Source organism: Colobus angolensis, unplaced genomic scaffold, assembly GCF_000951035.1.
Source record: "Colobus angolensis palliatus isolate OR3802 unplaced genomic scaffold, Cang.pa_1.0 Scaffold256, whole genome shotgun sequence".
Classification (NCBI taxonomy): Eukaryota; Metazoa; Chordata; class Mammalia; order Primates; family Cercopithecidae; genus Colobus; species Colobus angolensis.
In genome coordinates this window covers 2,803,699-2,826,775 of record NW_012115777.1, presented here as the reverse complement: position 1 = coordinate 2,826,775, position 23,077 = coordinate 2,803,699, and the positions used below count along the sequence as shown (strand labels likewise).

Sequence of the window (23,077 nt, the reverse complement as noted above, 5' to 3'; positions counted from 1 at the left end):
CTACCCTAAGTATAATCTTTTTCAAATAAGTGGAAAGTTTTAAACAGCCAACTTAAGTAGGCATTTCTCAATATCAAAAAAATTTGGAGTTCAGTTCATGGATTTTTCTTCTCTATCATTGAACCCAAGCGCCTTACCTTGATGGGCACATCATGTAAACCTGCGTGAAATAATACTAATATGTGTAGTATGTTGCACATTTACTATGTGTCAAACATCCTTTTAAGCATTTTGCTCATATTAATACTGGATTCTCAACAACCCTTTTAGTTAATATTGCTAATTTTATTATAGTGTGTATAATATATATTAAAAAGTTTTTTAAACTTTTTATTTTAAAAAAATTTTAGATTTACGGAGGAGTTGCCAAAGATAGAATTCTGTATACCTTTCACTCAGCTTCCTCTAATGTTAACATCTTACACCATCATGATTACATTCCTCAAAACTAAGAAATTAACATAGATGTTAATACAGTCAACTAAACTGAAGACTTTATTCACATTTCACTAGTTTGTCCAGTAAGATCCTTCTTCTGTTCCAGGATCTAATCTGGGGCACCACATTAAAACACACATTTTGTGACTTAGGACTTCTGGGGTCAGATTTTCCAGGGTCATTTACTCTTTTATAGCCATTTCATATATGCTGCTTGTGATTTTAAGCTTGAATTTGTTCACATATATACTATATAATTATATAATACTATATATACATAGTATTATACACACATATGTAATACTATAGATACACAGAGTGTGTGTGTATATATACATAGACGTATGTGTATATGTGTGTGTGTATATATGTGTATGTGTATCTACATATACATACACACACATACTCTGTGTATCTATAGTATTATAATACTATTATTATCCCTACTTTTTTACATGTATAAAGGAAGGAATCCAGATATTGGGTAACTTGGTAACCAACTTTCCACAGTTAGCAATAGAAAGTCGGAGAGAGTTTGAACTCAGGCTGTTTCAAGATCCCTGCTTTTAATAGCTCATGATTATGACTAGAACACATTCAGTAAATATTTGCCTCCCTATCTAGGTGTGAGTATGTTCCCTCTGGGAATGTGAACAAATTCAAGCTTAAAATCATAAGAAACATCTGTGAAATGGCTATAAAAGAGTAAATGGGCCGGGCGCGGTGGCTCAAGCCTGTAATCCCAGCACTTTGGGAGGCCGAGACGGGCGGATCACAAGGTCAGGAGATCGAGACCATCCTGGCTAACACCGTGAAACCCCGTCTCTACTAAAAAACACAAAAAACTAGCCGGGCGAGGTGGCGGGCGCCTGTAGTCCCAGCTACTCAGGAGGCTGAGGCAGGAGAATGGCGTAAAACCCGGGAGGCGGAGCTTGCAGTGAGCTGAGATCGGGCCACTGCACTCCAGCCTGGGAGATAGAGCGAGACTCCGTCTCAAAAAAAAAAAAAAAAAAGAGTAAATGACCCTGGAAAATTTGACCTTAGAAGTCCTAAGTCACAAAATATGTGTTTTAATGTGGATTAGATCCTGGAACGGAAAAAGGACCTTACTGGACAAACTGGTGAAATGTGAATAAAGTCTGCACTTTAGTCGATGTTATTATCATCCACATTAATTTCTTGGTGTTGACGAATGTAATCATGATTATGTAAGATGTTAACATTAGAGGAAGCTGAGTGAAAGGTATATAGAATTCTGTTCTATCTTTGGCAACTCCTCCACAAATTTAAAATTCTTTTAAAATTAAACGTTTTTAAAAATCCAAAATTAAGAAGAAAATCACCCAAAAGTCTGTTTTGATATAAAACTATCTCTTTAAAATCCTTCAAAGTGTAAAGAATTTCAAAAACAATTAACATTTTAATCACATTGTAAACATTGTGCATTCAGATATTTTTGAAGCTGATAGACTAGTTAGATGAAAATAGCCCACACTGAAATGTTTGGAATGGGTGTCTCAATCCTAGATTAAAATAAGTACTTTTCCTAACATATCTTAAGATGCTACTTTTAAGGAATTACTCCAGAAAAACTTCAGGAAATAATTTTTGCCCAGTTGGTAGCCGCAAGGATATAAACTGATTAATATTTTTATTAAATATTTCTGTAGTAGATTACATTTTTTTCTTTCTTTCATGAGAAATGTTTTATCAGAAAGGTGTGTCTAAAATAGATGTTTTACTTGTTTATTTTCTGGGTGTGTTCAGAAGTAGACTGGTGCTTATCTTGGCACTGCCCCTAATATCACCTTCTTCTGAAATAATTTGTTTTGGTGTGTTTGGTATATTTGAAAATATTCCCAAGAGCCACAGACTGGTGAAGATTCTTCCTTGAAGGGGGGGAGTTGATTGGTTTTATATATATATATATATATATGTATGTATCTAACTTATAACTTCATTTTTATCCTCTCCTTAACTCTGACCAAAACCTTTGCAGTGATTGATATAGTTTTGCCAAAATTGTTCACAGTGTCTGCTAGATAAACCATAATAATCTAGAGCTATTCAATAGCAGACAAGTCTTTACTAAAAAATAATCTAGAACTAGAGAATTATTAAGGTCAGGGAATAGTGTAACAAGAGTACTGTTCTGATTTTCCCCAAAACTATGACGTGCTTTAGTTCAGAAAACCAAGCCTTGGCTAGGAACGGTGGCTCAGGCCTGTAATCCCAGCTCTTTGGGAGGGTGAGGCCGGGGGACTCCTTGAGCTTATGAGTTTGGGATAGCCTGGTCAATATAGTGAGACCCTGTCTCTCCAAGAAAAAAAAAAAGAAAAGATGAAAAAAGAAAGCCAAGCCTTGATCGTGTCCACCAATGAGCATCATTTGCTCTTCGCTGTCTGCTGAAAGGAAATAGAGAGGGCAGTTTAGCCAATGCTTAAGTGCTTTATCCACAGATAAAGTTCTCAAAACTAAAGAGGAAACAAATAAATTCCCTGTTTGTAGTATGTGTAGATCAAGTCAAAGCAGATCACCTTTTGTAGTGACCCAGCAAGTGCTTGTCAAACTGTGGTTTTCAGAGCCCTGGGGTTCTACAGTCCTATCTCAGAGCGTCAGGAAGAGAGAGAAACAGGTGGAAGGCAGCTTCATTGGCAAAAAAATACTAATTTGGGGTTTTGGGGAAGATTTTGTTCCAAATGGGAGAGTGGGTTCTGACAAGCCCTTGGGGCATATTGGTTTGAGGGGCTTTTCTCCTTTTACTCCAGTTTTCTGAGATTCCCAAGAAAGTCCCCCTGCTACAGGCCAGCACAGTGAACTCCTCCTTTTGTTCTTTTCGCAGGATGATTTACTGTCTTTGAAGGTTGTGAGTGTGCTACACCATCTCAGTATCAAAAGGGCCATCCAGGTCCTGAGGATCAATAACTTTGAACCAAACTGTCTACGGAGGCGGCCATCTGATGAGGTAGCGTTTTAAGATTGAGGTTTATAAGCATGCACTTCCCAGGCATGGGACTGTCCATATGTCAAAACTAAGAGCCATTTTTCTTGGAGCTTGCAGGAAAAACCTTAAAATTCAGCTTCATTTACTTCTTAGGCTTTTTCTGTATTCCTTCCTTTTCTCTCCATGATAGTTCCACTTGTATAACTAAAGCTAAGGGTTCATTTTCAGTTACGCTTCTTCCTTTTCTTGGGTGTATTTTTTTCCTGATTCCCTAATCCACAGAGATAAATATCACTATAAAGACTTCCTTTTCTGGCCAAATGTAGTGGCTAATGCCTATAATCCCAGCACTTTGGGAGGCCAAGTCAGATGGATCACTTGAGCCCAGCAGATCAAGACCAGCCTGGGCAACATAGATAGACCCTGTCTCTACAAAAATAATAGTAATAAAAAATTAGCCAGGCATGGTGGGTGCACACTGGTGGTCCCGGCTACTCAGGAGGCTGAGGTCGGAGGATCTGCCCGAGCCTGGGAGATGGAGGCTGCAGTGAGCCCTGATTACACCACTACAACTCCAGCCTGGGTAAGAGAGTTAGACCCTGTCTTAAAAAAAAACAAAAACAAAAAAACTTTCTTTCCTAAACCAATGCTTTATTAGTATATAAGAACACTTGAAACACAAACTATGACAGAAATTCTTTAAAAGAGAATTTTTCCCTTTCTTTATGCATTTAGTGGGATGTTGAGTAACTGTACTCCATGGAGCAGACTTTTTAGACAGCAAATGCAATTTAATACTTAGGATCTCGGTTGTGTGTTCCCATAGAATACCATCGCCCCATCAGAAGTTCAGAAGTGGACTAACCATCGAGTGATGGAGTGGCTGCGCTCCGTGGACTTGGCAGAATATGCCCCCAATCTCAGAGGCAGCGGTGTCCATGGTGGGCTCATGGTAAAGCTCTGATTTAATTTAAAATTGACTTACTTTGTTTCCTTTAGTCTAGTGAGTAGGATATTATCAATTTTTGCTTATTATAATCCTAAAGTGATCTGACGCAACCCTCCTGCCCTATTTCTAATAAATCTTTACTTTCAGAGTATTTGTATTGATATCTTATAACTCTAGATTGAATTTAAAGCCGGTTCTCTTTTATTGTCCTCTTTCATGTCAAATAACATGTAGCTTCTTTCTCTCATATGATCATGTTTGAAAACCCCTGCAAGGATGCAGATTGTATTTCTGCACATTGATATTGCATAAGGACTTGGCTGCCACGGACAGCACCCCAGAGAGGTAGAGGACTGATATTGGGATGCCTGAATCCTGGATTTCAGGACCAGCTCTATCACTCACTAGCTTGGGCAAAATGGAGAAAAGATATGTAAATTAAAGATCAAAGTCCATATGGTATCTACCTCACCAGGCTGTTGAGAGGATCATTGGAGATAACCTAAGAGAAAGAGCTTTGCAAATTATAAAGCACAATACAAACATGTATGATTTGTGGTGACTTTTGACAAGCTTATTTTTTTTTAACAGGTTCTAGAGCCTCGTTTTAATGTAGAAACAATGGCTCAGTTATTGAACATCCCACCCAATAAGACTTTGCTGCGAAGACATTTGGCCACTCATTTCAACCTTCTGATTGGGGCTGAGGCACAGCACCAGAAGCGAGATGCCATGGAGCTGCCGGATTATGTACTTCTAACAGCTACTGCCAAAGTGAAGGTTGGTTCAGGCTCATACAGTTTAATAATTGCTTGGCACAAAGGCAACATTTTGTCTGTTACCTGGTTTTTCTGTTTTCTGGGGTTTGCTAAGTTTTGTGGATGGGTTCCTTACCAGCAGATGCAGGAATCCTCAGCCCTTAGTTGTCTTGGGAGAAAGATGTTGGCCAAGAGACAGTTCACAGATAGCAGAGAGCTTTATTGAAGGGAAATAGGGAGCAAAGAGCTTATTGTAAGAAAAAAAAAAAATACAGGGGCTGATCCTGCAGGGAAAACAACAGGGTCGCAGTAGCAATGTTTATGTAAGGGGATAGTACACTCCAAAAACCGAGGCACAGCGGGCTGCTGAAAGAGAAAGAGGCCGGGAGTTCTGCGTTGGGTTTTTATGATGTCCAGTTGTTTCTTGAAGCTCTCGCCTCTGTGTTAAGTCTCTGCCTTTTTTATCTCATTTTCCTGCCTTAAGTCCTTGCCTTTTCCCTGCCTAGTTGCCATCCTAGGCTTGTGGGACCCTCCCTTACTATAGTTGGTGCGCATGCGTGGGCTGGGTGTTGGCTGCAGTTCTACCTAAAGGCTGCATTACTCATTCCCGCCGCCCCCAGGAAGGTTGTATAACAGTCAAATCTATACGTACTCTGTCTGCATTTCTCTTAGGAATTCTCCTTTGCCCTCGTGCCCTCTTTATCAGCATGCAGCTAGCTAAATTCTGGCAGGTGAACTGCAGAGTGAGTGATTACTGGGCATCTTAAGGGATGTTTCTTTCTCGATAGGTATTTCTTCTCCTCTCTGCTCATATGGAGCATGCATGTTTTGGGTGGTTTCTGGGGTGTGAGATTTTCTGGACCTCTCTTTTCTCAGGGGCTTCCCCTCATGTCTAGCTATCTGCCTACTCTAACAAGTTGAAGAAACAGTTGACCCTTGAAGAACATGAGTTTGAATTGCACAGGTCCACTCCTACTCAGATTTTTTTTTTTTTTTTGAGCAAATGTGGAGGGATGCAAAACCCACATATAGGGAGGCCTGACTTTTTAAATACATGGGTACACTGGACTTGAGTGTGTATGGATTTTGGTATACATGGGGGTCTTGGAACTAATGCTCTGTGTATACTGAGGGACAACTGAGTATATATCTTTTAAAAGTATAATAATTAAGAGAATGCACCCAGATAGCTCAGTCAGTAGAGCATCAGACTTTTAATCCAAGGGTCCAAGGTTCATGTCCCTTTTTGAGTGCGCCCTCTTAGGTGGGCATGGTGGCTCATGCCTGTAATCCCAGTGCATTGGGAAGCCAAGGCAGGAGGATCATGTGAGTCCAATAGTTCAAGGCTGCAATGAGCCGTGATTGAGCTATGAGCATGCCACTGCACTCCAGCCTGGGCAACAGAGCAAGATTCTGTCTCTAAAAAAATGATAATGAACAGCATAATATTGGCTTCCATAATCCATGTATTGGCAGTGCAGAGAGCCCATAACTTGGGTCCAAATATTGATTGCAGTTGTTCTGTTTTTATAAATCAAATACAGAAGAGAGATTTCTCTTGTACAGATTTAGCTTCTCAGGCTTATGATTGACCAGCCTTGTTAATAGGAAAAGATACTTTAAAAATGATTGAAGGTGGACCAGAAGAGAATGGATATTTCCTAATTTACCTGGATTTATAGATCATACCAAATTCAGATTACTTTTTCTTCTTTAAAAGTAATCCTAGATTAACTCTTCTAAATATGTTATCTCAACCAACTTGTTGGGTTATGAGGTCCTCCAGAAATTTGCACCAAAGTTCTTTTTAATTTTTTTTTTACCCCCTCTATCTGCCTGAGTATCCAATGACCAAGATGGAGTTTCTCTTCTAAGTATCACTGAAGTTTCCTCTCCAGAAAATTCTTTTAGCAGTCACCAGTCCTGTTATGGAAGCAAAATAGGCATACAAGATCATTATAGCCTCACCCAAAGAAAAAATATAGTGAGGTCTATTCTATTTTGCTAATCTTAGATTGAAAAACCTTGCAAAATTGGATTCAGCCATGATAAATCTCATTGCATTAAGTCCTGTTTAATCAAAACTATGAAGCCAGGTGCAGTGGCTTGTGCCTGTAGTTCCAGCTACTCTGGAGGCTGAGGCAGGAGGATCCCTTGAGCCCAGGAATTTGAGGCCAGCCTGGGCAACATAGCAAGATTCTGTCTCTAAAAATAATAGTAGTGATGTAATCAAATTATTCTTGCCATATTTTGTTTATCACAGTGACTATTCAGCTAGTTGGCATGAATAAGAAGAATAAGATTAATTTTCTGAGATTCATAACAAGGGTCATTTATCATTGCATCATTTATATGTCTGGGATGCCCTTTCATTTTTATCCAAATTTAAACATCCAGTTAATTTTCTCTGTACCGTGGGGTAAATAATTAAATTACACATGTAGGAGGGAGGGGGCAATGCAAAAATAATTACATGTTATCAGTGCTTGATTGTACGAATTTTATCAAATCCTTTGGATGTTTTTGTTTGCTTTTCTTTTAAAGCCAAAGAAGCTTGCCTTTAGCAATTTTGGGAATTTGAGAAAGAAGAAACAGGAAGATGGTGAAGAATATGTTTGTCCAATGGAATTGGGACAGGCATCAGGAAGTGCATCTAAGAAAGGATTTAAACCTGGTTTGGATATGCGCCTGTATGAGGAAGATGATTTGGACCGATTAGAGCAGGTAAATCCATTATGTACCTTTTTTCAAGTGCTTCCATAATTCAGACACTAAATGGGAGCTTTGTGTACTGTGTCTGATCGAGGACATCTTCTTCCAATAACTAAAAATACAGATAATAATAAAATAGTAGTGAACACTTAGAGATCACTTTTATGTTCCAGGTACCATCCTAAGCACTTAATGTATACTATGTTTGTGGTAACCTTAAGACATGGGGAGCATTGTTATTCTCATTTTGGAGATAAGGAAACTGAGGCACAGAGAGTTAAGTAACTTGCCCAAGGTCCCCAACCTGTCTCTTTGCCTCCGGAGCTTATGATATTTACCTATATTATGCCATCTCTGTATTAAAACATGTTAGGAATGGACAGGTTATTCTACCTAGCCTTTTCAGATTAAAGTCATGGGACTGCATATTTCCCTTCTAATCAACAATGCTTTGGTACTGTTAGCAAAGGCATTAGACTAACTGTGTCAGTAAAGTGTCTCTTCTAATTTTTCACTTCCGATTGCAGTGGTGAAAGGAGATTATCACCAAAAGTGTTCTGTTGCTCCTACCCCATTCAGTGCTATTTGCATTATTTCCTCTTAGACTTTTGTTCCTCTCGTTGCACTTTCCCTGAAATTGTGAAAACACGTTATGTCATGTTATGGTTTGTTCTTTGCAGATGGAAGATTCAGAAGGGACAGTGAGACAGATAGGTGCATTCTCCGAAGGCATCAACAATCTGACAGTGAGTTTGTGAAATGAATTGAAAATGTTATTCTATAAATGTCTTTTAACAACCCCAAAGGACCACATGTCTCTTGGAGAATGTGTAGTTCTGAGCTCTTGGCTCTCAGTGTGACTCCCTGTCTCCTTGTTTTCCAGCACATGTTAAAAGAAGATGACATGTTTAAAGATTTTGCTGCCCGTTCCCCCAGTGCCAGCATTACAGATGAAGACTCAAACGTTTGACTGTAGCCCCTGGAGGAACATTAGGAATGCTTAGTCTTTTTTCTACTTTCTTTTCCAAACACTCACAGTATATACAACAGGCAGCGGATTGTCTATTGTTTGTTGTTCCAGCTTCTGCTGTTGAGAAGTTTAAACAGGAAGCAGGAGTAATGTGCCGATTCCAAAGTGGCCACAAAAAATAAGACACTGGTGAATGAGAGTATAATTGTTTTTCTTCTATTTAATGTAAAAATCTGTGATATATTATATTTAAAGTGTTGCATTTAAGATGAGTATTTTACCAGAGTGTTTCCTTTCGCATCCGCAGTATGGAGGATTTGGGGAACAGTAACCAGGATGTGAATGATTTTGTCACATCAGTGTTCACTGGAGCCACCTAAGTAGGACATTATATGATTTCAGAATCAATATGTGGAACTTCTTTAAGCATTCAGTGTGCCCACTAAATGCCAGCCACACCTCCACTTGCCTCTTACTGTCTTATTTTTATATATTTTTCTAAATATATGTATATATACAGTACATAGAAAATAGAACATTTATTTTGTGACCTAAGGACGATGGTGAAAAGATCACATTTTCTAAACAATCTGGTGATCAGAACATTCATATACCAGCTGGTTTCTGAAGAGGTCAGAATGATCTTTCTCCATACAGACTTTTAACAATGTTGATCATTGAGGCTAAATTAATATATATGAAATATTCCTTTTTGATGACACCACAAAATTGTTGAAAGGTTTAAAAATTTCAACCTTAATCTTGGATCCCTTTACCTCATATGGAAGAACTTGAGGGACATTAGTATACTTTTTTTTTTTTTTAAGATGGAGTCTCACTCTGTCACCCAGGTTGGAGTGCCGTGGCATGATCTTGGCTCACTGCAACCTCTGCCTCCTGGGTTCAAGCCATTCTTTTGCTTCAGCCTCCCAAGTAGGTGGGATTACAGGCACGCGCCACCATGCCTGGCTAATTTTTGTATTTTTAGTAGAGACAGGGTTTCACCATATTGGCCAGGCTGGTCTGGGAACTCCTGACCTCATGATCCGCCCGCCTCAGCCTCCCAAAGTATTGGGATTACAGGCGTGAGCCACTGTGCCTGGCCTTTTTTTTTTTTTTTTTTTTTTAAGTGACAGAGTCTCACTCTGTCGCCCATGCTGGTGTGCAGTGACGTGATCATAGCTCACTGCAGCCTTGAATTCCTAGGCTCCAGTGATCCTCTCACCTCAGCCTCCCCAATAGCTAGGATTACAGGCGTGTGGCCTCCCACCCCACCCCGCCCTTCACACCTGGCTGATTTTTCAAAAATTTTTTGTAGAAACAGGGTCTCACCATGTTGCCCAGCCTGGCCTCAAACTCCTGTCCTCAAGTGATCCTCCCGCCTCAGCCTTTCAAAGTGCTGGGATTACAGGTGTGAGCCACTGTGCCTGGCTTGAATACACTAACTTGAATACATTCAGAATCACCTCCTCTCCCCAAAATGTGTAGAAATAGTTTTTGAGGAAACCAAAAGCAAAGCAGAAACCTTTACAGTATTGTTTCTTTTCTCTTTGTTAACTATATCATTGCATCAAAATACTAACAGTCTGCCTAAACATGTTCATTGTACATTTCTCAGGCTATCAATGAATGGAGCTTTTTAAAAAGTTGAATATTTGTCTGAACATTTTATTTCAAAGTTCAAAAAAACAGAGGCTGCAAAATTCATTTTATAATGGCTATTTTGTGATGATAAGATGTAGTTCATGTTTTTCTGTAGCACTGGGCCCAAATATTCTTTGTAAAGAAAATCACTGCAGCAAAAATTGTTACTGTGTTTATTATATTTGTAGAAGTATTAGAAAAATATTCTATTTTTTATTCAGTGCTACATAATTACCCATGGTAGCCAACCCTACAGAAGACAGGTTTTCACAAATTGAGGTGGAGGTGGGCAGTTCAGTATCTGCCATTGGACTTGATTATAAACTGTATTTGAATATCAGTGGTGTTATCTTTTAAGTTGTCAGCAAGTTACCAAGGTATTCATTAAAGAAATTGTAATATCAAATTACTGTTTATTCATAACAATCGATTTGATGCTAATAATAATTTTCTTTAAACTCTACCATTCATTATGTGGTAACTGTATTGGACTTACTTTATTTGGATTTTATTTTAATGTGACTAGATGTCACCACTTGAAAAAATCAATTTGTTCTTAGAACCTGGTTGGAAATACCAGGAGACTGTTACAGATATCAAATTTTTTTTTTTTTGAGACGGAGTCTCGCTCTGTCGCCCAGGCTGGAGTGCAGTGGCGCGATCTTGACTCACTGCAAGCTCTGACTCCTGGGTTCACGCCATTCTGCCACCTCAGCTTCCCAAGTAGCTGGGACTACAGGTGTCTGCCACCATGCCTGGCTAATTTTGTTTTCGTATTTTTAGTAGAGATGGGGTTTCACCTTGTTAGCTAGGAAGGTCTCAATCTCCTGACATCGTGATCCGCCCACCTCGGTCTCCCAAAGTGCTGGGATTACAGGCATGAGCCACCGTGCCCGGCCCAAGTATTTTTTATTCAGGATGGCATAACCTAACTGATAATATGTAATAAGGTTAAATTTTTTATGTGTTTTATTTACAAAATATCATACACTGCTGGTGTTACCATATGAAAGGAAATAAAGTCAATTGATAATTGCCTCATTTTTATTGCCCTTATTTCATTTTCCGTTGTTCATAGTAACAGGCTTTGTTTCTGATACAGCAAATAACACAATCTCTTTATAAACTGCCATAAATTTGTTTGAATGGAGTTTATAACATGTATCAACAGATAGGAATTTGAGGCCTTTGAGAAGATTTTGTAGGAAAAGAAGCAACTGAGCTGGGGAATGAAGAATATGGCAGAAGGTAAAAGAAATAAACAAACAAAAAAGAAAATAGGAAAAGCAAATGGAAATGACTCACCTACAGACTGGAAGAAGTTATTTGTAGAAAGAGGTGTATGGATATTTAAAAAACTAACATAGGGCTGGGTGCAGTGGCTCATGCCTATAATCCCAGCACTTTGAGAGGCCAACACGGGAGGATTGCTTGAGCCTAGGAGATCGAGACCAGCCTGGGCAACATGGTGAAGCCCCACCTCTACAAAAAATACACAAAAATTAGCCAGGTGTGGTGGTATACACTTGTAGCCCCAGCCACTCAAGAGGCTGAGGTGAGAAGATCACCTGAGCCCAGGGAGGTTGAAGCTGCAGTGAGCCATGATTGCGCCACTGCACTCCAGCCTGGGTGGCAGAGTGAGACCCTGTCTCAAAAAACGACAACAAAAAGAACTAATGTGCCATTTTTACTTTTACTAAAACTTGGAAAGAGGAAACATATGTTGGAAGAGATTACCAAAGGTTAAAAGTAGAGCGAATATAACCTAGATAGAACAGACGTTTTGTGTGAAATTTAGTATCTTTAGTAAGACGGCAGGAACTGAATGAATACAACACACCCAACTGACAAACAGAAAGAACATGTTTATTTAGCTGTATGTATATATGCTTAACTACACCCAAGGAAGCTGTAGAGTTAGAAAAACATGAACCATTAACAGATGTGACCTCCTTGCAGAACTTTTACTTTGAAAAAGAAGTACTCCTGAACAAGATTCACATGTGTGATATTTGGATGCAGAGAAAATGGGGCAGAAAGCATCGCAACAGTTGGCTCTGAAGGACAGCAAAGAGGTGCCCATCGTCTGTGAGGTGGTCAGTGAAGCTATAGTCCATGCAGCTCAGAAACTGAAGGAGTACCTTGGATTTGAATATCCTGTGAGTCAACTCTGCCCAGCTGCAAATACTCTGAATGAGATCTTCTTAATCCATTTCATCACTTTCTGCCAGGAAAAGGGAGTTGATGAGTTCCTGACCACCACCAAGATGACCAAGCACCAAGCCTTCCTGTTTGGCGCAGACTGGATTTGGACCTTTTGGGGATCCGACAAGCAAATAAAGCTTCAGCTGGCAGTACAGACGCTGCAGATGTCTTCACCTCCTCCTATGGAATCTAAACCTTATGACCTTTCCAATCCAGAACCAAGGGTAGAGGAGTCTTCCTGGAAGAAAAGTAGATTTGAGAAGCTGGAAGAATTCTGTAACTTAATAGGAGAGGATTGCCTGGGTCTGTTTATCATCTTTGGTATGCCAGGAAAGCCTAAAGACATCAGGGGAGTTGTCCTGGACAGTGTCAAAAGTCAGATGGTGAGGAGCCATCTGCCAGGAGGGAAGGCTGTGGCTCAGTTTGTCCTGGAGACTGAAGATTGTGTCTTCATCAAAGAGCTGCTCAGAAACTGTCTGAGTAAGAAAGACGGGCTGAGAGAGGTGGGCAAGGTTTATATTAGCATTCTCTGATTTGGATATGTATTATGTGACTGGCCTGTAAGAGGAAAAGAAAAAAAGATTCTAATAAGCAAGCTCATCTATTTGCATCATTCCAGCATGAGATTTTTTTTTTCATTTGTTTTCTCATTGATTGAAAATGATTACTGGGATCAAAGTATATTAATGTCACAATTACAGAGGGAGAGAGCAAAAAAGGAAACTCTGGCTCTGCCTATGATTTAAAAACAGTTCAGGAAAAGTTATAATTTAGTTTAATATTTCATTCACTTATTCAATAATAAAAATGGGAAGAGAGATAATAAAGTCACATTTAAAGTTTGATTTGCAAAAAAAAGTGTCTTTGTTTGAAATAAGTCTAGCACTCAAAAGTATAAAATGTGTTTTTGCATTTGTTGGTGGGAGATGGGTAGGGTAAAGTAGTGGGTAAGGCTACAGAGCAGGTTTAATTACATTTGTTACATCAGTTTCAAGCCATGCACAGTGGCTTACGCTTGTGGTCTTAGCTACCTACTCAGGAGGCTGAGGCGGGAGGATCGCTTGAGCCCAGGAGTTTAAGGCTATAGGGAGCTGTGATTGCACCACTGCACTCCAGCCTGGGCAACAGAGTGAATCCTCATTTTTAAAAAAAAAAAAAAAAAAATAGTTTTGGTTCAGGACTCCTGAGCAAAACTCACATTGTTCTTTTCCTCTTAACACTTACCTTATTCTGCCTTCTCCCTAGCTGCTGTCCACACTGAGAGGACTTTGATGGGATCTGAGATTCACTTTAGTGTTAGCTCTGCCTATGATTTAAAAACAGTGACCTATAAAACTATTCCTTTTAATAATACTTGTTTAGCCTTTGTAGTAAGGAAAATGTATTCACATAGTAACCATTTTTGCTTAAAAGCCAGTGTGGAATTATAACAGTACAAAGAGGAATCACCATTATTTATTGCACTTGTAAGTCAAGTCAGATGCTTTACATATATTAGCGTGATTTTCATGTGTCCTCCATGATTCTAAGAGGTTTGTATTTGCCAAATCAAAGAGGCTAGATAACGCATAAATCTATTAAGTGGCTCGTAACAAAAAAGTAAAGTCTGCCCAGTTACAAAGCCCATGTTCTACCGTCGTGTAAAGAAAATTCCCTGTAAGCCTATAAATTATGTTGAGTAAAAATCAATTAAAAAAAAAAAGAAGAAGAAGAAGAAAAGAAAATTAGTTAGCCAGGAAGGGTAGCAGTGATTCCAACAGTTCGGGAGTCTGAGGCAGGAGGATTGCTTGAGCCCAGGAATTCAAGACCAGCCTAGGCAACATGGTGAAATCCCATCTCTACAAAAAATACAAAAAGTAATGGTGATGTGTGCCTGTAGTTCCAGCTTCGGAGGCTGAGGTAGAGGGATTGCTTGGGTCCAGGAAGTCAAGGCTGCAGTGAGTCGTGATAGCGCCACTGCACTCCAGCCTAAGCAACAGAGCGAGACTCCATCTCAAATACATAAAAAGAAAATTCTCTCATTTTAAACTACTGGAATTGCTGAGATCACAAAGATGTTCGCCTGCAAAGATGCTAGCTGGTTGTTGTTGCTCATTTTTCCTCCATTTCCTGGCCTTCATCTGTGGCTACTTTTCCTGTTGTTGAACAACCTGTTTACTGATATGCAGCCTTTAAAAACGTGGGCTGAAGCCTTTTATCTGCATCCAACCTCTTAAAACCATTTCTGTTTCTGACAGTCTTCTTATGGCCTTGGCCCCTTCTGTGTTTTGGAATTTAGGGCATGTTCCTGTGAGGCTAAATTAAGACATATGAGCACAATGTGGCGTCATGCAGGTATTCCAAAGTAAGAAATACATTTGTTGCTGTGATCTGTATAACTGAAGCACGTTGCAGTGCACTCTGATAGTTTGTCCAACATCAATTTGTAAAATGCTGACTGCAAGCCACCAAATTGATATCATGACCATCAATAGGTTACAATGCAGACTTGTAAAAACTTTGTCATGATAGGAGTGAGAGATTTTGAGTTTAGTTGAGGACAAACCTGCTTAAAATCCCAGCTCTTTTATTTACACTTATCCAACCAAACCTCTGTGCTGGTTATTCTCAGTTCAACCTCCACATCTACTCCCCACCCTGTCTGCCTTCTTCTGGGTTCTGACTGCATCACTCTGGCTTCCATCCAGTGGAGAGCACGAGATCAGAAAGGGGACAGGTCTGGAATGTATTAGCCCCACTCTCCCTGCCTCACTATGACGCTTTGTTCCAGACAGCTCCTGTCCAGCTAGCCCTTCTCTGAGACTCCAGCTCCCTCCCCTTCCCTTCTCAGGCCATTGTCCCTTCCAGGTTGCTTCATCATTCTTGGTTAGTTCCTTGCACCCTGCCCCCACCCTGTAGATGTCCTTTTCCCTCAGGTGGACTTGAGGGTGCCATGCGATTTCTTCTGGAGCCCTAGTGCCTCCTGATTTTCCCATCTAAAAACTGGAGATGACAATACCTACCTCATAGAACTGCTATTAGTTACAAAATTAAGAATAATCGGCCAGACCTAGTGGCTCACGCCTGTAATCCCAGCACTCTGGGAGGCCGAGGCAAGTGGATCACAAGGTCAGGATTTTAAGACCAACCTGACCAACATGCTGAAACCCCGTCTCTACTAAAAATACAAAAATTATCCAGGCATGGTGGCGCGTGCCTATAGTCCCAGCTACTCGGGAGGCTGAGGGAGGAGAGTCGCTTGAACCTGGGAAGCGAAGGTTGGAGTGAGCTGAGATGGCACCACTGCACTCCAGCCTGGGTGACAAAGAGACTCCGTCTCAAAAATAAATAAAAAATAAAAAAAATTAAAAATGCTTAGTACGGTAATCCAAATCCACTCTTTGATTCTTTATCCAGCTCAGTAAACAGGATCCACAGCGAATATAAAGGTGCTCGTTAACTTCAATCTAGATTTAGGTATAAGTAAGCATGTTCCTGTTTTCTTTCCATTGAGCCTGGTGTTCTTCAAATTAAAATAAGCCTTGCAACATTGGGGAACATCAACCCCCAATCCCTTCTCTTCAACTTTATCTCCCAAAGAAGTCCTGGGGGAAAGCGAGGAAGGGAGCATTCATAATCCCCATGATGCCTGCAGCTTCAGGAAAGAAGAAAATGATGTATATTCTCCTCGGCCTCAAGAAATGGCTTTGTTTTCCCTCCTATCAATGTTTATTCACCCCCATAGCCCTCTCTGTGAGGAACCTGGAATAGGAAGAACATATCTGCGGGCTTGTAGTTGTCCTTCATTAGAAATTGGCATGAAAAAGTGTTTAATAAAATGGAATATTGATATACACAATCACTTGTCAATTAAAAATGATTTTTTTTAAAAGAAGGTGAGTATTGGCAGAGATGTCTGTTTCCTCTTTTTCGTAGTGAGGTCTCCAGTAGCATACAGGCAAGCTCAGCTTTTGCAGTTTGGGTTAATATATTGCAAAAAAAAAAAAAAAAAGGCTTAAAAGTATAAATGGAAGATAGATTCATTCAAACATAATTGCTGAGTGTGTATTATATGTAGGGCTTGTTCTGTGCCCTGCCAATCCAGCAGTACAAAAAACAAAGTTCCTAGTCTCAGGGAGTTTCTATCTTAATGGTGGAAGACAGACAAACATGTGCAGATGTTTAAATGCATATTTTCAAAACATCTCACGCCTGTAGTAATCCCAGCACTCTGGAAGGCTGAGGCTGGCAGACCACTTGAGTTCAGGAATTTGGAACCAGCCTGAGCAACATGATGAAACCCTGTCTCTACTAAAAATACAAAAATCAGCCTGGTGTGGGGGTGTGTGCCTGTAGTCCCAGCTACTTGGGAGGCTGAGCTGGGAAGATCGCTCGAGCCCAGGAGGGGAAGGTTACAGTGAGCCCAGGTCCAGCCACTGCACTCCAGCCCGGGCAACAGAGTGAGACCTTGTCTCAAATAATAATCATCCATTTTAAATAACATCAGGAGTAATGTAAAGAAAAAGCATGATCAGGGAATAAAGAGTGTTAGGAGGTGCTATTTTATATTGGGTGGTGAAGGAAGGCCTCAGTGAGGAGGGGGCAATTAGCTAGAGATCTGAAGGAAGACACTGAGCATCAGTGCAGACATTTGGGAAAGAGTATTCTAGGCACAAAGAACTGCAAATGCAAAGGACCTGGAATGGGAGTGGATGTGAATGTGGATAGCAAAGGAAGCTGATGTGGACAGAGCAGAGTGAGCTGGAGGCGAGAGGTGGGAGATGAGTTTGCAGAAGTAGCCAGCAAACTGATCAAGCTCTTCAAACTTGTAAGCTGAAGTAAGGACTCAACTATTCTGAGTGATAGGGGAGAGAAATGTCTTGACTGACCTGTACCTTAAAAGCCTCACTTGAAGCCAGGCATGGTCGCTCACACCTGAAATCCCAGCACTTTGGGAGGCCAAGGTGGGTGAATCACTTGAGGCCACGAATTCAAGACCAGCCTGGCCAACATGGTGAAACCCCGTCTCTACCAAAAACACAAAAACTAGTCTGGCGTGGTGGCACATGCTTGTAATTTCAGCTACTCTGGAGACTGAGGCAGGAGAATCAATTGAACCTAGGAGGCGGAGGCTGCAGTGAGCCGACATCGAGCTGCTGCACTCCAGCCTGGGTGACAAAGCAAGACTGTGTCTCAAATAAACAAACAAACAAACTCTCACTTGATTACTGGGGGGAGACTTGATGGTAGAAGAAAAAGAGGAGAAGCAGAACCCAGGTAAGCAGCTAGGAAGCCATAGTCATCCAGATAAGAGAAAAAGGTGGCCTGGACCACACTCATACAGGAGGAGGTGTGAAGAGGTCAGATTTAGAATGTAGTTGAAGGTAAAGTGTACAGCATTTGCTGATGATTGGATGTGGGGTTTGAAACATGTAACCATTAGTTGCTGTATTTCCAAATGTCTTGAATAATAAGAATATATGCAAGGACAGAAATAAATTTGTCTTTGACTTTCCTTTATTCAAAGAAATCGAAAGATGGAGAAAAGCATTTTAGAGAAACAGTGTCAAGGTACATGACTGCCACACAGGCACTGCATGACTGGGTGCCTCACTGAGGAAAAAGTAACTAAACATGGGCAAAGGAGATCCCAGAGGCAAAAATGTCGTTACACGCATTCTTTATGCACCTTTGTCAGAAGGAGCACAAGAAACAGCACCCAGATGCTTCTGTCCCCTTCTCAGAGTATTCTAAAAAGTGCCAGAGAGGTAGAGGACCGTGTCTGCTAAAGAGGAAAATTTGAAGACGTGGCAAACTCGGGCAAAAGACCCATTATGAAAGAGAAATGAAAACCTATATCCCTCCAGAAAGGGAGGCAAAAAAAAAAAAAAAATAGCCCAAGAGGCCTCCTTTGGCTTTTTTCTTGTGTTCTGAGTATTGCCCCCGAATCACAGGAAAATATCCCGGCCTATCCATTGGTGATGTTGCAAAGAAACTGGGAGAGAGGTGGAATGACACCGTTACAGATGACAAGCAGCCTTATGAAAAGTAGGCTGCGAAGCTGAAGGAAAAATATGAAAAGGATATTGCAGCAGACTGAGTTAAAGGAAAGCCTCATGCAGCAACAAAAGGAATTGCCAAGGCTGAAAAAAAAAAAAAAAAAGAGGAGGATGAGGAAGAAGAAAATGATGATAAACAAGTTGGTTGTAGCAGTTTTTTTCTTGTCCATAAAGCATTTTACAAACCCCATATACAACTCACTCCTTTTAAAGAAAAAAAATTGAAATGTAAGGCTGTGTAAGATTTGTTTGTAAACATTACAGTTTTTTTTGTGTGTAATTAACAGACTACTGAATGTCTCTTTAGATAGTCCCGTCCTGGTGATATTTTTAATAGACACTAATCTTGCCTGGTACAGAATAGGGGTTGTAACTGGAATGGAAATTTAAAGTAGGTTCTTGTTGGGGCACAGCACAGATTAGTTATATATGAGGATAGTTTTTCCATCTTCATTTGTCTCTGCTGCAGCTTATATGATATAATTGTTGTTCTGCTAACTGAATACCACTCTAATTGAAAAAAAAAAGTTGCAGCTGTTTTGTTGATATTCTGAATACTTCTAAGCAAATACAATTTTTTAATTGAAAAAAACATTTTAGCCCTTTGCCTTCAATAAACTGGGCATGAATAGGCCCAGGTGGCATCTTTTAAAGTGTTAAGCAGTAACTGTTCCCGCGTTCAATGCTTCTCGGAGGTTACAGTAGTCAATTAATGTTTCCTTGGTGTATAGCGACCCCTGTCTGCAGGAATGCTGTGTGGAGTACACTCTCAAGAAGTAGGTGATGTAAAGAACATGCAACTTGGAATCAGATGTGGATATGAGTTTCAATGCTCATAAGAGCAGAGTCAAGTGGCTTAACTCTTTGTTTCCTTATTTGTAAAGTGGGAATGACTTCAACTACAATCATGCATTGCTTAATGGGGATATGTTCTGAGAAATGCATTGTTAGGCAATTTCATTGTTTTGTTAACATAATAAAGTGTACTTACACAGACCTAGACCGTACAGCCAACTACACACCAAGGCTATGTGGCATAACTCCTAGGCTACAAGCCTGTATAGCATGTTACTTTACCAATAATGTAGGCAACTGGAACACAATGGTAAATATTTGTGTATCTAAACATATCTAAACACAAAAAAAGGCACAGTAAAAATAAGATATAAAAGGTAAAAAATGGTACAGTTATATTGGGCACTTACAACGAATGGGGCTTGCAGGACTGGAAGTTGCTCTGGGTGAGTCAGTGAGTGGTAACTGAATGCGAAGGACTAGGACATTATTGTATGCTACTTTAGACTTCACAAACACTATTCACTTAGGCTATGCTAAATTTATAAAACAAAAAAGTAATTGTGCTATAATGTCACAATAGCCACAATGTCACTAGGGAATAGGAATGTTTCAGCTCCATTATAGTCTTATGGGACCACCATCATATATGCACAAAACGTCTTTATGTGGCAAGTGACTGTAACTCAAAGGACACAAAGTTTGTGAAAATATTTTACATACCAAAGTGTAAGCTTACCAAATTTCAGAGAAACTAGTATAAATTGTAAGTATTCATGTTATAAACAGCTGAAAACCACAAATCAGACTCACCATCTTTTTTTTCCAAGTGAAAATTAAAATGTGAAGCTTTTGTTGATTTAAAAAATACTGTGTACTCATTTAATTTTTTTCAAGCTGTATGCTTGGTGTAGAAATTCAAGTACAGAAATGGAGAAAGTGAAGTCTTCAGGAGTGTCTCCTCCATCCTCATATCCACTGCTTCAGATTTGCTGTTGACCCTTCCAGAATTTGTATTGCAAAAAATAATTTTAAAAATACACAAATGAGATTATATAATCCATAAATGCCTTATAACCTACATTTTTAAAAACTTAACAATATATTGTGGACAATTTGCTATGCTAGTAGATTTATATCTACTTCATCCTTATTAAGGCTGACACCAGTGGTTTTCCATCTTGCCTCAATATTAGATTCACCTGAAGAACTTAAGTAAAGAAAAAACAAAACAAAACCCTATTGCTCCAAACACATCTAGACCAATTAATCAGCATCTCAGAGGGAGTCTAGATAATTAAAAAACAAAAAATCTCCTGAGATTATTCTAATGTTTAACCAGTATCGGGGCCCACGTATCTTAAGTAGTGTTGCAGGATTTTTCTCGGCTCCTTTGCTGGACTCCCAGCAGGGGCGCTCTGTCTACTAGGCCCAGCGCACTCAGCCCCTCCAGGGAGGAAGCACGTGAGTGAGTCCAGAGTCCAGCCTGCCACTCCGCCATCACAGGAGCAAACTTTGTGCAGAGGCCACAGCCAGACCAGTGGTGTCGCCTTGAGGGGAATGCGGTGGCACCCAGGCAATGGTGCCTAAGACCCCAAAGTCCCAGAAGGGGTGTTAGTGTGCTAATTAGCTTTTTTAGTTCTGCCACCCACAGCCCAGTGGATGGTGGCATGTTAGCAGCTCAGTTGGTTCCTGGCTCCCTCACATGGGTTGGCTGTCCTCTGCTGACCAGGGCAAAGGGTCAGTGTGACAGCCTTTCTGGGTACCCACACTCGGATCTCAAGCTCTTGTCCAGTATCCAAGAAAAATTAGGTCACCCTTGACAATTGAAGGATAGTGAGGGCGGAGAATTTTATTGAGTGATGAAAAAGCTCTTAGCCGAGAGGGGATGGGAAGGACTGTTCATCTTTCCCTGAGGTCAGAAGATCTCTTCCCTGAAGTCAGGTCATCTCCCACCTCTACCAACTGAGTCTGGGGTCTTTCAGGCACAGGATGGGGGTGGGTTGGACTGTAGGTAATACCGGAAAAGGCAAAATTTGATTGGTTAAATGCATTATTCAGAAAGAACCAATCAGGAGAGAGTGAGCAAACAGGAATAGAAGTTCTCACTCTGGTCCATGGGCTTCAGGCTGTTCTTGGCTTGAAGGCTGTGTTTCACCGGAGACCCCCCACTGTCTGCTTAGGATTTCTCTGCCTCCTGCCTCTATTAGTAGTACTCTGCTTTATATCAATACACCATAATAGATTTAACAAATACTGTTTTGATGGACATTTAGGTTGCAAGGTCTATACCTATACCTTATATTTGCATATTGTGTACCATACTTGTGAATAGACATACTTTGTTCACCTACTATAAAACAAGTTAGTCTTGAAGGCCAGGTGTGGTGGTTCATGCCTATAATCCTAGCACTTTGGGAGGCCAAGGTGGGTGGATCACTTGAAGTTAAGAGTTCAAGACCAGCCTGGCCAACATGGTGAAACCCTGTCTCTACTAAAAACACAAAAGTTAGCTAGGCATGGTGGCATATGCCTGTAGCCTCAGCTACTTGAGAGGCTGAGGTAGGAGGATCACGTGAGCCTGGGAAGTCAAGGCTGCAGTAGCCCATGGTCGTGCTACCACATTCCAGCCTAGCAACAGAGTAAGACTGTCTCAAAAATAATAATAATAAATTAATTAAAATAAATAATTTTTAAAATAATGAGAAAATAGAGAATTTATTTTATTTTATTTATTTATTGAGATGGAGTTTTGCTCTTGTTGCCCGGGCTGGAGTGCAATGGCGTGATCTCGGCTCATCACAACCTCCGCCTACCGGGTTCAAGTGATTCTTCTGCCTCAGCCTCCCGAGTAGCTGGGATTACAGGCATGTGCCACTGTGTCCGGAATTGGTGGCTTCTTGGTCTTGCTGACTTAAAGAATGAAGCCGCAGACCGTTGCAGTGAGTGTTACAGCTCTTAAAGGTGGCACATCTGGAGTTGTTCCTTCTAATGTTCGGACGTGTTCAGAGTTTTTTCCTTCTGGTGGGTTCGTGGTCTCACTGACTTCAGGAGTCAAGCTGCAGACCATCACAGTGAGTGTGATAGCTCATAAAAGCGGCATGGACCCAAAGAGTGAACAGCAGCAAGATTTATTGCAAAGAGTGAAAGAACAAAACTTCCACAGGGTCTAAAGGGACTTGAGCGGGTTGCCACTGCTGGCTTGCCTAGCCTGCTTTTATTCCCTTATCTGACCCCACCCACATCCTGCTGATTGGTCCATTTTGCAGAGAGCTGATAGGTCTATTTTGGCAGGGTGCTGGTTGGTGCATTTACAATCCTCTAGCTAGACACACAAGTTCTCCAAGTCCCCACTAGGTCAGCTAGACACAGAGCACTGATTGGTGCATTTACAAACCTTGTACATTTACAATCCTTTAGCTAGACACAGAGTGCTGTACAGAAAAATTCTCCAAGTCCCCACTAGGTTAGCTAGATACAAAGTACCGATTGGTGTATTTACAAACCTTGAGCTAGACACAGAGTACTGACTGGTGCATTTACAAACCCTGAGCTAGACACAGAGTGCTGATTGGTGCGTTTACAATCCTTCAGCTAGACACAGAGTGCTAGACAGAAAAGTTC

The 23,077-nt window shown here is 40.5% G+C and overlaps 2 protein-coding genes and 1 pseudogene across 2 annotated transcripts in view; all 3 read left to right on the top strand.

Moving 5' to 3' along the window:
- LOC105515203 (liprin-beta-1) overlaps positions 1–11,673 on the top strand; it is a 173,411-nt gene extending 161,738 nt beyond the window's left edge. Inside the window, exons 21-26 of the mRNA XM_011946966.1 lie at positions 3,281–3,403; positions 4,209–4,334; positions 4,923–5,111; positions 7,634–7,813; positions 8,482–8,547; positions 8,685–11,673. Coding sequence (XP_011802356.1) covers positions 3,281–3,403; positions 4,209–4,334; positions 4,923–5,111; positions 7,634–7,813; positions 8,482–8,547; positions 8,685–8,771 — 771 coding nt within the window. The 3' untranslated portion in view covers positions 8,772–11,673. The remainder of the gene's footprint in view (positions 1–3,280; positions 3,404–4,208; positions 4,335–4,922; positions 5,112–7,633; positions 7,814–8,481; positions 8,548–8,684) is intronic.
- A 601-nt stretch (positions 11,674–12,274) lies between these two features.
- REP15 (RAB15 effector protein) lies at positions 12,275–13,508 on the top strand. Its single transcript, XM_011946965.1, has one exon. It carries the CDS (start codon positions 12,443–12,445, stop codon positions 13,151–13,153), a length of 711 nt encoding a protein of 236 aa, XP_011802355.1. The 5' UTR covers positions 12,275–12,442; the 3' UTR covers positions 13,154–13,508.
- Positions 13,509–18,233: 4,725 nt separating this feature from the next.
- On the top strand, positions 18,234–18,900 carry LOC105515223 (annotated as a pseudogene).
- Positions 18,901–23,077: the final 4,177 nt, after the last annotated feature.

What these genes read in the sequence shown, in the direction of transcription:
- REP15 (XM_011946965.1), top strand. Translation starts at nt 12,443, where the DNA reads ATGGGGCAGAAAGCATCGCAACAGTTGGCTCTGAAGGACAGCAAAGAG.